Raw genomic sequence first — 13,908 nt, 5'->3', positions numbered from 1 at the left:
GTCCTTGGTCTGTTTAGCTTTGCTCCGAGGTCTGTCACAACGTCACCAAAGTGACAGTGGCTGCAGAGCTGCCCAAATCCATGGGTTTTACCCTAATTCCCAAGACCCTTTGGGCTCCACACTGTAGAGTTAAAGCAGAGGCTGTGTGAGAACCAGCAGCACCAGGCATTCAGATCCAGACATAAATAAGTAACTAAAATGCTGGGGAAGTCAAAGGTAAAACAGCTCCTTCAGCCCTGTGACCTGGAATAAAACGTTGACACCCACCAGGCCCCAGTGCCTGATCCTGCAGAGCAGCTCCTGTCAGAGGAAGGTGAAGTTCCAGAGCACTGAATCCAGCATTGAATGAAGAAATGCCACAAATATAAAATAAATTAACTTTTTTTTTTTTTTTCTTTTTCCAACCACCTTTTAAAAAAGAATAAAACCCGACCCTAAAATAATTCCTTTAAAACTTCCTAAAATCAAAAGCAACTTAATTCTGAGTGGGAAGAGGGGCAGAGGAACTCAGACTCTCCCCAAACAGCCTATGTTTCTGTTTGCATCAGTTTGGGGTTTGCTTACACACTGAGCTTTATGCCCCTTATCTCTAACGGGGCCATTAATACTTAGAAATTCAGGAAGGGTGGAAGTGTCCATGGGGTGAAGGCCACAGTCAGCACTCAGCACGCCCAAGGAGCTGCTGGTGCTCGCACTCCATTCAGACTTTGGAGATCCTTGGAAATACTTTTTTTTTTTTTTTTTTCCTCTTCAAACACACCCCACAGAAATCCCCGTGGCAGGTTTGTGACAAATGGTTCCTTTCTTTCCACCTCCAGAACCTGCAGGTCCTGCGTTCACCTCATCTTCTGAAGACGTTAAGAGAATTAATTGCCAATGAGAGCAACATCCATGAGATCATCATCTTCTTCCCCAATCAGAAACTCAGGGCTAGCCCGGGAGGGTCGCTCAGCTGAAAGGATTGTGCTGCTTGTCATGGAGAGAGACTGATCAGCTGAAATGGGGGACTTGGACCAGCTCTCTGGCTTCATGCTGTGAGATTTCTTCTTGTCTCTGTCTTTATCCCGATCCCTGTCCCGGTCTTTGTCTTTGACTTTTTTCTTCTCTTTTTTGTGCTTCTTGTGTTTTTCTGAGCTATACTCAGGCAGAGGCCTAATGCCATCATCAGAGCTGGGGCTGTTCTGGTAGGACTTCTCAGCAATGGAGGAGCCAGACTCACTCTCACTGTCGATGTTCTGGGGAGTGTATGCTGGTGACTTGCTGTGGCTGGGAGAGCAGCGCTCGTGTTTCGGAGTGGATCCACTGATGAGAGGGGATCCATAGCTCTTGGAAGAAGCCATCTGAGGCCTCAGGCTATCCCCACCTCCTTCCCCAGGTTTCTGCAAGGTTACTTTGGCTTTAATGCTAGGGGAACCACCGTCATGTTTGCTGATGATGATTTTGGCCACTCCAGTGCTCCCAACGCTTTTGGAATCTGAAGTCTTCTTGGAAGAGTCGACGGCTCCTCCAGAAACAGAGACTTTAGATTTCTCTTTGTCACTCTTCTCACGTTTGCCCTGGAACTCACCTCCAGACATATTGTGCTTGGAGGAAATAGTATGGCTTGAGGAATTGGAACTTGGCCCCAGCTGCCCATCCATTGGGTCATCTCCACCAGGCCCGCTAGTGACAACCCCGTGTTTCAGTTTGTCTATGACTGCAGTCAGAGATGGCTTCTTGTTTCTGCTTGGAGATTTCCCTTTGGAACTTCCATGCTGGTTCTGAGATGAAGACATGGAAGACCCACTAGATGAAAAGGAAGATGAAGATGCTGTCGAAGAATTTGATGAAGGAGGTGGCTTCTGAGACATAGACCCACAGGATCCCATTCCTGAAGACGATTTCATACTTGAGCTTGATCCAGTCCCAGACATGTGGGAGCCTCCAGAACCAGAACTGATAGGTGATTTTGCTTTAGATGATGGAGGAGTTCCTGGGACAGGTTTCATGGGAGAAGCAAGCTTGTCAGAACCTCCCGTGGGTCTAGAATGAGACGGGGAGATGTTTGGTTTACTCATGGAAGGGTTCATGAGCGACGATGGCTTTCCTTGAGGCTTCATCTTGGTACTTCCAGAACCACTGCTGAGGCCATGTTTGGTGATGGGGGAGGATCCAGGCTTTCCTACTGACTGAGCTGAGCTTTTGGACTGGCCTGAACTTGAGCTGCCTTGGCTGGAGTAGAGGCTGCTGCTCATCTTTGAGCCAGAAGACCCTTCCGATTTGCTGCTTTTAATTTTGCCTGAGGTTGAAGAGGAGGAAGAAGAGGAGGAGGAGGAAGAATGGCTATGATGGCTTTTGCTGCTGGAGGAGGTGACAGAGCCACTACTTGTATACTGGCCGTGTGAAGAGGGTTTCCCAACAGTCACTGTTCCTTTGGGGATCTGAATGGTTATTTTTGGAATAGGAGGAGTAGCTACACCGGGAGGAGTCTGAGACCTGCCTGAACTCCCAGGAGATTTGGACCCACCCGTGCTTGCTGGTGGGGTGAAAGGCCTGTTCGATGAGCTGTGAGATGGAGACTTCCCATCTGTCTCCTGCTTCTTCCTCTTTGGAAGTTTCTCTTTACTTTTGCCATCACTGGATGGCGTCCGGCTGCGCTTCCCCGGCTTCCCGTCTATCCCGGGACCTGCCAGGTTACTCCCAGAACCATTGCCTTCCTTTACCCGTTTCTGAGACTTTTCTTTCCCTAAATCCCCCGTACTCAGTAAAGGGCTCTGACCTCCACTGTGATGCTCCATGATGTCAGAAGACCCCAGTGCTTTGCTTGCAGCTGCAATAATACTAAAATCCACCGTGTCGGACTGAGCGCTCCCCTTAAACTTATTTTCCCCCCCGTCGGCCCCCAGGACTTGCACCCCCAAAGTGGTTAGAGCTTGGGATGCATAGCCCTTGAAATCATCAGTGTCTCCACTCTGACTGCTCTCATCAAAGTACTCCTCCCCAAAGCCACTCTGACTCTGGCTGTTGAGCAAGTCAGGATTGAAATCTACCCCATCTGGAAAGAAATGGTTTGAGGAGTCACTGTTGGGACTCACGGCAGCGTCTGCGATCAGGTCTGCCGGGTCTGTGTAAGGGTTCTCACTGTTGTTGGTCTGAAAAACATCTGGGTCAAAGAGGGCACTTTGTGAATGTCCTGAACTAGAAGAGTCTCTGACTGGAGTACCAATGGGTGGACAGTCCTCGTTAGTGGTGGGGAGCTTGGAAGCCTCCTCTGCTATATCTGAGAGGATGTCGGTGACATCGGCCCCGATGCTGTCGGAGCTGGAGAGCCGAACCATCCTCTGAATGCTGGGCTGAGAGTGAGGGATGGGCTGTGGGTAGGTAGTAGGAGGGGTGCTGCACTGGCTGGGTGCTGGAGTAATGTGAGGGGTGTCCAGGGTGTCTGCAGTCATGTTGACATCAAAAATGGGATTCTGGGAGTCAACATCCATCGAAAAGAGCTCCCTCTGGAAATCATCCTCAGTCTGATGCTTGGGTTTGTCGGCCGGCATGCGGGATTTTTTTTTCTTTTGCTTATTCCCCCCCGGGCCCATTTCCATTCTGGGGGAGCCAGAGGAAGAGTTCTGCCTTTCGAGGGGGCTGCTCCCGTACAGAGTGGAGAAATCCTGAGGGGGATTCTCTTTGAGAAGGTTCATGAGCATGGGGTGGTTCTTGGTGTTGCTCGCCGGCGAGGACACCGGCGGTGGCGTGTGGTGGGGAGGGGTTGGACTTGAGCCAATGGCAGAGCCCACATTCCCTGTGATCTGCAACAAACTCGTGAGAATAGGGTTCTGAGACACTTTGCTGAAGTCCTCCCCGTGGCCCACCGAGTCATGCCTCTCTTTCATGCTTATGCTCATGTTAAACAAAGTAGTGATGGGCCCCCCGGGAAAAGTGTTGGTTGGGGTAGTGGTACCACTCATGGGGTTGCTGCCTGTCGTCATGCCATACCCCGGGCTGCTGGCTGGGGGAAGGTTTTTCTTCACCATATCTTCAACTGTCTCTGCAATGAGGGACAGGGCTGGTGTGTCTGCTTGAATTGTTTCTGCTTTTCTACGGATTGCTCTCATGGTGACAGGGATGGACATACACCTGCAGGACAGGGGACAAAGAAAGGAGAGGTGAGAGGGATGGACAGACACCTGCAAGACAGGAGACAAAGAAAGAGGTGAGAGGGATGGACAGACACCTGCAAGACAGGGGACAAAGAAAGAGGTGAGAGGGATGGACAGACACCTGCAAGACAGGAGACAAAGAAAGAGGTGAGAGGGATGGACAGACACCTGCAAGACAGGGGACAAAGAAAGAAGGGAGAGGTGAGAGGGATGGACAGACACCTGCAAGACAGGGGACAAAGAAAGAAGGGAGAGGTGAGAGGGATGGACAGACACCTGCAAGACAGGAGACAAAGAAAGAAGGGAGAGGTGAGAGGGATGGACAGACACCTGCAGGACAGGGGACAAAGAAAGAGGGGAGAGGTGAGAGGGATGGACAGACACCTGCAGGACAGGGGACAAAGAAAGGGGTGAGAGGGATGGACAGACACCTGCAAGACAGGAGACAAAGAGGGGAGAGGTGAGAGGGATGGACAGACACCTGCAAGACAGGAGACAAAGAAAGAGGTGAGAGGGATGGACAGACACCTGCAGGACAGGAGACAAAGAAAGAGGTGAGAGGGATGGACAGACACCTACAAGACAGGGGACAGAGGGGACAGGTGACAGGATTGGACAGACACCTGCAAGACAGGAGACAAAGAGGGGAGAGTGTATTTTGCTGCCCTCTAGCAACAGTCACTGAAGAGATTTTAACAGCAGGGATCACACCAGCACAAAAGAGCCACAGGTCCAGGAGCTGCAAATGCCCCAGCCACAAGACAACTGAGCCTCTCCACATCACCTTGCAGTCACAAAGGGAAAAATTAATCAATTCATTAACTCCAAAAGCTGACAGAGCATGATCTTGTCAATAAAGCAGAGGATGCAGTCTGGGTTGTTACCCCGAGCCTGCCAGAAAACACCTTTGTCTAAGCCTGGCAAAAGAAATTTCCTGCAACTCTAAAAATCAAAGGTAGTGCCAAGGATCAAAGGTAGTGCCACATTCTGTTGAAGGATGGCAAAGCCTATAAAAATCTGAAAGGAAAACCAACTACTGGCACTGCAGAGGGCTGTGCTCTGCCCTGTTAACACTCTGCTGCGTGCTGAATGGTGGCTGGGGTGGAGGAACCTGGATAAAAGGGCTCTGTAAATGACAAACTGCAGGGGAGCTCTGCCACTTTTTACAAGACTTAGCAGCTGACTCCAGGAGGAGGCATAAATAGGTCAGCACCTCAGTCACACACTCAGAAAAAGGCAGCTGTGGTTCAGTGTCAGGAATGGAATTTTCAAGTAGGGCTCTAAGCTTTCCTCTCTTCCAAACAATCACTACCAAAACTCACCCACAGACAGAAAGGCTCCAGAACAGCCAGGATAAATGTGAGATAGACAGAGAGTTCATCTGGACGATTTGGAGAGTGCAGCAGCACAAAAGAAAAATAAATAAATCCAGCTTACCTTTGAACAACTTTGGCAATGAAATCATCTGTACAGATCAGAGCATCAGACAGCCCCTTGTACAGCTTACAGTTCACGTGAGTAGAGTCTTGCACATCCATTACCACTAAAAGAGAAGAGGTGTTTGGAGGAGATCAAAATCCTGGCTGCAGTGCAAGAAAACCCTGCCTGCCTCCCCACAAACACCACTCGTGCTTCTACTGAGTCCACTTACCACACACCAGGGAGTCGTTCACAGGATGCTGGAAGGAGACACTGAAACAGGAGTCAGAGAGAGGACAAACTTCAAACTGCAGGATCCCAGGAGAATCTGAAAGAGGTGGGAGCTGTTAAATCAGGGAACGCAGGGGATGAACCAGAGGCACCACCTCAATACCCCCATGTAGAGGAGAAAAAAAAAAATGGGGGGAGGGTGGAAAGTGAAGCAGCAAGGTTCTCATTTGTTATTCCTCCAGCTGGGAATTCAGTCAGGGTTTCCTGTGGCCCACACAGCCCATTCCACTGAGGGCTGTACCCACCTTGGGCAGAAAGGGGAGCAGAAAGGGTCTCATTTGTTATTCCTCCAGCTGGAAAACCAGTCAGGGTTTCCTGTTGCCCACACAGCCCATTCCACTCAGGGCTGTACCCACCTTGGGCAGAAAGGGGAGCAGCAAGGTTCTCATTTGTTATTTCTCCAGCTGGAAAACCAGTCAGGGTTTCCTGTTGCCCACACAGCCCACTCCACTCGGGGCTGTACCCACCTTGGGCAGAAAGGGGAGCAGCAAGGGTCTCATTTGTTATTCCTCCAGCTGGGAAACCAGTCAGGGTTTCCTGTTGCCCACACAGCCCATTCCACTCAGGGCTGTACCCACCCTGGGCAGAAAGTGAAGCAGCAAGGGTCTCATTTGTTATTTCTCCAGCTGGAAAACCAGTCAGGGTTTCCTGCTGCCCACACAGCCCACTCCACTCAGGGCTGTACCCACCTTCTTTCAGAACCGTGCGCTTGACGCAGCTGCCGATGAGGGTGTTGTAGGCCACCTGGTGCCTGATCAGGTTGAGGATGAGAGGAACCCGACCAGGGTGCTGGAAGGCGATTTTACTGATCAGAGTTCCTTGGAGGCTTCTTCCATCTGGGAGAGGAGCATCTTTGTTCAGAAAGTAACAGTGCTGCTGTCCTGGAAGAGCCTGACAAACAATTTCTGCTTTATTCCAATTACCGCTGGGTTCGAGGTGATAAAAGAGAGGAAAGAGCAAGCCCTGGATCCAAGATTAAGGAAGGAAAGAGCAAGCCCTGGATCCAAGATTAAGGAAGGAAAGAGCAAGCCCTGGATCCAAGATTAAGGAAGGGAAGAGCAAGCCCTGGATCCAAGATTAAGGAAGGAAAGAGCAAGCCCTGGATCCAAGATTAAGGAAGGAAAGAGCAAGCCCTGGATCCAGCACCTGGGAAGATCAGTCCTAGAACTCTGGGATCATTCCTGCAGCAATCTATCTTTCATTACCTAATTATATTAATTACTGTGGTCACATCTATCTGAATTCCAATGTTTCGATAGTGTTGGTTTTGCCTGGGGATAAATCCTGTCCCCATTTCCTTTATGCCCCATGGAAGAGGTAACAAAAGCCCAAAGTGCTCCTCTGGAAGTGCAGCACCCTGGTTCTGACCCAATACTTACTGCATAGAAACGCATGTTGTGGTTCAAAGGCAGAGAATCAGCCTCCTTGGACAATTCAAACTGTGTGATCAACTCATACAAGGGCACAAAGGTTGGTGGTGTGTCAAACAAGGGGATGCCTGAGGAGAGAAAAATGGCACAGGGTGACAGCCAGGAGCTAGGAAGAGATGGTGCATTCCTGTCTTGAAAAGGAAACCTGTCTGGAGCGTACTGAAAACAGCACAAAAACCTTGAGTAAATGTCATGCTTTGAAAATTAGCAGCAGTTTATTAATAAAAAGCTAAGGAGGAGCTGTCTGACAGCTTTGCAACTCACCTGTGCAGCCCTGGAGTTTCTGAATGAAAGCTCGAGAGACCGGGATGGGACGTGGGAATTTCAGGAAGAAACAAGCAGGTAAATCCACACTGTTGGCACTGGTGATGGAGGAGAACGAAGGAGTCCTGAAATATTGGGTTAATAAAGGGTCTCATTAGAGGCAGGTAATGACTCTGGCTTCTGCTAGGAGAGCCAGACACCCAGCTGGCTGGCTGCTTCAGTGCAAGCAGGTTTTTAGTCCTTAAAAATCAAGACACGGCTCAAAAACCACCTCACAGACCCAAAATACACATTTCTTGGTTTAAAGACAGCATGGAAGTGCTTTATGGCACCTCCTTCCCTTACCCTTTGCTGTCAACAGGGTGAGAGCCCATAATCAGGGGAGCAATGGGGAGCTTGTACATGGCCATGGTCCCCTCCACTGTCACCGACACGTTCATGCCCAGGGACCGAGGAACTGCAGGGGGAGGCAAGAGAAAAAAAAAACCCAAACTGGTGAAATAAACCCAATGCAAGCTTCAGGAATTCAATATCACAATGCTGGAAACTCCTTTCTTCCTCAACAGCTTTCAGCATTCACTCTTTATCACTCTACAGCCCAGCCAGTGACACTCTCACAACGTGGGCAAGCACATTTGCAAGTTTCCCATGTGCTGTTTACAAAGCAAACCAAGTCATGACCTGAGACAATTTTATTTTTTTTTCTTTTCCAAGACAAGCCTCAATTTTAATTGGCCCTCTGGAAGCCAACCTATGGTTTTCCTGTCCTCCAGGGAGATAACAGAAAGGAGATAAACTGCTCAAATTCTGCTTTTCTCCTCTCCTTCAAGCATGAGTGGGCAGCAGTCTCTAAAGCTGACCTACCATTGTTCTCGTGCAAAATAACAGGAGCTCCAGTGCCATCTTCAAATAAATCATAGGGTGAGACATAATACTTGAGATTCATCAGAAGACCTGTGGGAGAGAAGCTTTTGAACAGGCATCCTGACAACACCAGTTAACCAGTTAACCTGACCACTGGTAACCCATAGAACCACCCAGTGCACCACCAGTTAAGCTGAAAGCAACGTCTGCCAAGGGGAGCCTGAGCAAAGGAATTGTTATTTTTTTTTTTTCTTTTTTAATTGTTAATGGAAGATACCTCCACTCCTGGGGGTGAGATAACCAACACTGCCATGAAGAATCTTGTCCAGGGGGTTTGCATTGGTGGCTTGCCTGCAAGAGAAGCAACCATGGGGCTGCAGCAAGCCAGAGTCCCAGCTCAAGCCCAAATTCACGTGCTGATGGCAGCTCTTAGCCCCCCACACACACTTCTCAGTCACACAGAGAAGGAAATATCAAACCTCACACTGTAACAGGCAAAACACAAGCTCCTGCCCTCTCTGCAGTGTGGATGTTCACCTACACCAGTGAAAAAAGGCCAAATGTTTCTCAGTTTCTTGCTGTAAAAGGCATTACCACTGATCTACCTGGTTACAAACTTTCTGCCTTCCTGACTCCCTTCCAGTTGAATTCTGCAGCTAAAAAGGAATTGCTCAGAAAGCTCTGGGTAATTTTTTATCTTTATATCATTCTCCTGCTGGCACTGGCCATCTAGAGCCTCAGCACTCAACTGCTTCTTGGCAATCATGTCAGAAATCACAGGCACTGATGGGACAGTTCCTGGATGCAAAGCCCTTGGCATGCCCAGGCATTATTATTATTATTATTATGCTGCAGCATTATTAAGTAAAAATGACCCAATAAACCACTGCAGATCTCCTTACCAATACATCCCTGCCATTTTTGAGAGATCCAACTCCAAGGACTGCAGAGCCAAGTACATCTTAGTCTTCAGTTTGCTGGGGAAACAAAGAAACAAACAAAACAACCTCAGAAAAATGGAAAGGAACTGGGCAGTGAGGTCCAGCTCCCAGAACCAGCTGGGGCACTGGCTGCCAGACTGAGAATTTCTTACAAACTACAGCTTCTCATTCTGCATTCTCACTTCACATTAAATCCTCCCCACCCACTGTGTGCACGTGGAAGTCCTGGTGATGAAGTCACTGGGCTCACACACAATGAGAATTTAAGCCCTGTGCATTTGTTTAATTTGATCTAAATGGGTGTAAATAAGTAGGTTCCAGACTCACTTGTCTCCTGGCAACTTGTACAGGTTCACAAGTCCCCTCAGGTGCTTAGAAAACTCATCAAAATTCTTCTCTCTGAAAGGAAGAGGGAGAAAAAGTTCAACAAGCATTCAAAGTTCATAAGAGTGAGGTTTGGTTGTAAGGAGTTAGATTAATACAGACAAAGTCACTCAAGAAAAGGCTTTTGCTACATGAAAGCTACAAAACACATTCTTTAAACAATTCAGCATTAATAATTCTGATGAATGTGGTGCTGTGGTTTCCAAGACAGCAGGCACAGCACTCAGAATCAGAACCAGAGCCTGAAAATGCCTTGGAGAGGTAAAGAGACCTTGTGGGGAAGGAAGAGTTATGAAATATTTTGTGTTTCCAGACATAAAATAGCATTAGATTATTACTGCAAAGAGAGACCTGTCAGAAAATCAACAACCAACTCTTCTTGCTCACCTCAGATGTTGCACCAGTTCTGGACAACTCTGGAAAGGAAAGAACACACAATATTCATGTCAAATGCAGCAGTTTCAGTCTTTGTGCAGCACAGCAACTGTAAAATATTGGGACAGTAACACTTCTGAGCATCAGCTTTCCATGAGAAGCCACACAATGCTCACAACCCCACAGTGATCTGGTTCTGGTTCTGCTCATCAACCCCAAATGGGACAAATTCATGCGATTTCCACTTGAAATAAACTTTAAAAGTTGTGAGAAATGGTGACCTTGCATAGAGACATTAAAATGTCTGTTTTCAGCCAAGTGGCCAGGCCACTGTCACACTTTTCTACAGGTGCAGAAGGGGAGTGAAACCTTTTTCTGTCAGCACTCTGCATTTTAGTACTTCCCATTCACAGACCTGAGCTTTACATTAACTTCCCTCTCCTTCCTCCAGAAACAGAATTCTCAGAAGCACAGCACTAACTTCCTCAAACAATTCTGGCAGTTATAAAACCACCCTGAGAAAGAGAGACCAGCAGGAAAATGGCCTTTGCACATGTTGTGTTGATCAGCTCAGCCCACAAGAAAGGATCCCTCAGGGGAGGCTTTTGCTTCCCCTAAAAAGAGCAGCAAAGGTGCAAAGCCTGGTCCAGTGGGACATTTGACACAACCCAAACAAACAGAAGGGACCCAAAATGGCAGTTCCAAAGCCACAAAGGCATTAATTACCCTCCTCTTGGTCATTAATACATACCACAGGGTTTTCTCCATGGTGAGCCACCTTGACATCACAGAGCAGCCCTGTAGGATCTAACTGGACTTCCACATAGAACATGTCTGAAGTGATGTAACACTCAGTGCCATTTGCACTGAGGTGAGATCCGAGGCTTAAATACAAAAGAAAGAAAAAAAATTGCTGTGAGAGGCACACAGAAAAACCAATCAAACCAGCACTGAGGTGTAGAGATCCACAGGAAAAGCCTTTGGCAGAAAACCAAGGAGCAGAGGTACCTGTTTTGTCTGGCAATGGACTCCAAACGATCTGTCATGGCAGGCAGGGAAGATACTGCATGAAAAAAGCAAAAAAAAACCCCAAAGTGAGTCCCAGGAATCAAACATCAGCATGAAAACCAACCCCAACCAGCTGCTCCCTCCCACCTCTGCTCACAGAGTCCCACAGGCACCAACCTCTCTTGCTTTTAGGGTCTGGAGCACTTCCCCAGCAGTGCTGAGCAGTCTGTAGGTGCCCACACAGGAGGTACCAACCTTTTAATGCCTTCTGCAGAGTCTCCAGACAGCTCACCAGGTGCTGGTGCCCCCCAGAGTTCATCACAACTCTCTTTTCCTGAGGCAGAAAGAAGAAAAATGTCCCTTTTTTGCATATTGTTCAGGAAGAGGGAATTGCTGCTACATTTGATCAGCTGAGTGAGGTTTATTTCAGGCAATCAAAAGCAGAGGACCCTTCATTCCAAAATTACATCAAAATTACTCATTTTGATCCCTGCAGGAGTGCAGTCCCCATTTTGGAAGCAGGTAACACAGCCAGGCCTGGCATTGATTTTAAAAGTTTCTTGTGAGCAACTTGCTTAAAACATTTTAACATTTGAATGCCCTAAGAGTTCTGTAGGAGACAACACAGGAACAATGAGACAAGAAAACTTTTAACACCACAAAATATGCAGAAGCCTCTTTCTTCTCTTTCCTGCTCCTCCTTCTCCCAACCCAGGGACTGGTGTTTCAAACCCTGAATATCACCAAACCTCCTTACAAAGCCCAACATCCTGACACAGCACTGGCCAAAGCCACCAGTTTGAGCCTTTTCTGAGGTGACAGCTGCCCCAAGGCTGTAAAGGGGGAGGCAAACTCAACAAAATCATTATTACAGACACTTGAGAGAGGTTCCAGCTGAGATGCCAACAGCTCTCACCATGACTTGACGGACTAACTTCATGGTTTCTGTCCAGGGTCTGTTCTGGTTGTACTTTGTGTGAAGCCTCTCCAAGAGGGTGCTCATCTTATTCAGCTTCTCTGTTTCTGTGAGCCAGGGGAGTGTTCAGGAAAGAGGAGAAGACAATATTTGAGGTTTTACAGTTGTAATGAAAAGAGATCCCAACTTTCAGCTAAACACAATTCCATCAAACTTCTTTACTGCTGGTTTAGCTCCAAGACCTTCCCCAAAAAGCCTCAACCCAACTGCTCCAGTTGCCACCACTCAGGTAAAAGCACAAAGATTAAATGGTCCAGTTCTTCCCTGCTCTCTAACCAGACATGCACAGAGAAGGCAGCTTTCAACATTACTGTGGTTTTGCCTTTTTTTTTTTTTTGGGCTAAGAGAACAGCTTTTTCTGCACCTGTCAAAAAAAAAAAAAAAAAAAAATCCCAGTGGCCATCCCTGCCAAACCAAACCCTGTCACTGGCAGCTCCAGGGCAAACACATCTGTGACATCTGAACTGCTGGACCATGCACCTTGCTGCCCCCACCTGCAGCATTCTGGGGGTCTGACTGTTGCTGCACACACAGTTTGCAGACCTCATGCTGACCCCACGTAAGAAACAGAGAAATCTCAGACACTTTATACCTCTCAGCTACATCAGAACCACAGAAGTGCTGAGCTTGGGTTCAACCTGCCCAAGCAGGGCTGTGCCACACCATGTCTGGGTGGCTTTTGGACCTCCTTAAGGGTGGAAACTCCACCACCTGGCTGGGCACCCAGTGCTTGAGCATCCTGACAGGGAAAAAGTGTCCCCTGATGCTCACCTGGAGCCTCCTGCCTCTGTTTGGACCCGTGGCCACTGGGTCACAGAGGAAGCAGCCAGGCTCGGGCTGCTTTTCACCCTCCCTCCAAATATTTCTGTATCACAGAATCCCAGCTTGGAGAGAACATCAAGGAGCATTTGTTCCAACCTTTCTTGGCAAAAGCAGCGTCTGGACAAGCCGGCCCAGCACCCCATCCAGCTGAAACTTAAGTGTCCAATGCCAGGGAAAACCTTACCAACGTGCAGGGGTCAGAAGGAACCAAAGATTCCAGGAACCAAATCTCATCAAAACTCGACCCACCGCCCCATATCCATCTTCATTTCCTCCAACGGAACCACCCCGGCGCAGACACCACACGATTCCCCCAGGGCACCGGGGAAAACCCAGCGCGGTGCCAGCGACCAAGGGATCCCGGCTGCCGCCTTCCAGGGAGATGCCTCAGCCCCAACCCCAACCCCAGCCCCAACCCCAACCCCAGCCCCAGCCCCGCGGGCCGCCTCATCTCCTCACGGGGCCGGCGGGGAACCCCAGCGCCGGCCGCTCCTCCCCGGCAGCACTCCCTCCGTCCCTCACTCACCCTCGGTACCTCCCGGCGTCGCCTTCATGGCGGCGGCGGGGTCTGGCGGCCCTCAAGGCCCCGCAGCGGCGGTGTCACCTCAGGCCGGGAGCCGGGCGGGGGTTGAGCCGCGGCCGGGCCGCTGCGGAGCCGCCTCACACGGCAGCGGCCGCCGCCATCCCTGCGCTCCCCGCCTCTCGCGAGACTCTCGCGAGACAACGCGGGCGGCAGCGGGCGGCGGGGCGGGGCGGGGCGCGCGGCGGCAAACCCCGCCCCTTCCCCCCTCTCCCCTCCCCTCAGTCTCTGGCGGCGGCGGCCGCGGTCAGACCCGAACCGAACGCTGCGCTTAAACGGGTTCAGCCGTGACCCGGCCCGGAGGAGAGCGGCGGGAGGACGGGACAAGGCTGTGACAAGGCCCGGCCTGGTCTGTCCGGGCGAGGCGGCGCCTCCCGGAGCTGAGCTGAGGGCAGGAGGGGCGGGAGCGCCTCAATAAAGT

At 49.6% G+C, this 13,908-nt stretch overlaps 1 protein-coding gene across 2 annotated transcripts; it reads right to left on the bottom strand.

The window, feature by feature from the left end:
- Positions 1 to 363: 363 nt before the first annotated feature.
- Positions 364 to 13,692, bottom strand: MED1 (mediator complex subunit 1). 2 transcript variants are annotated; one of them, XM_071728792.1, is made up of 17 exons: positions 13,434 to 13,691; positions 12,026 to 12,132; positions 11,365 to 11,443; positions 11,110 to 11,164; positions 10,853 to 10,985; positions 10,114 to 10,142; positions 9,670 to 9,741; positions 9,304 to 9,378; positions 8,679 to 8,752; positions 8,402 to 8,491; positions 7,883 to 7,994; positions 7,538 to 7,662; positions 7,223 to 7,341; positions 6,533 to 6,734; positions 5,785 to 5,880; positions 5,571 to 5,676; positions 364 to 4,110 (listed from the first exon to the last, which is right to left on the bottom strand). In XM_071728792.1, exons 1-17 carry the CDS (start codon positions 13,459 to 13,461, stop codon positions 867 to 869), a joined length of 4,746 nt encoding a protein of 1,581 aa, XP_071584893.1. In that variant the 5' UTR covers positions 13,462 to 13,691; the 3' UTR covers positions 364 to 866. The 2 variants fall into 2 exon arrangements, with proteins under 2 accessions (XP_071584893.1, XP_071584894.1); XM_071728793.1 differs by lacking the exon at positions 12,026 to 12,132 and having other exon boundaries at positions 13,434 to 13,692.
- Positions 13,693 to 13,908: the final 216 nt, after the last annotated feature.

The sequence above is a fragment of the Heliangelus exortis genome, chromosome 29 (genome assembly GCF_036169615.1).
Source record: "Heliangelus exortis chromosome 29, bHelExo1.hap1, whole genome shotgun sequence".
Classification (NCBI taxonomy): domain Eukaryota; kingdom Metazoa; phylum Chordata; class Aves; order Apodiformes; family Trochilidae; genus Heliangelus; species Heliangelus exortis.
This window is presented reverse-complemented; position numbering and strand designations above follow the sequence as displayed.

What these genes read in the sequence shown, in the direction of transcription:
- MED1 (XM_071728792.1), bottom strand. Translation starts at nt 13,461, where the DNA reads ATGAAGGCGACGCCGGGAGGTACCGAGG. An exon ending in GCGCACGGTTCTGAAAGAAG is followed by an intron (nt 5,881 to 6,532) that starts GTGGGTACAGCC and finishes CACCTCTTTCAG; the next exon opens with ATTCTCCTGGGATCCTGCAG. An exon ending in GAACGACTCCCTGGTGTGTG is followed by an intron (nt 5,677 to 5,784) that starts GTAAGTGGACTC and finishes CTTCTCTTTTAG; the next exon opens with TGGTAATGGATGTGCAAGAC.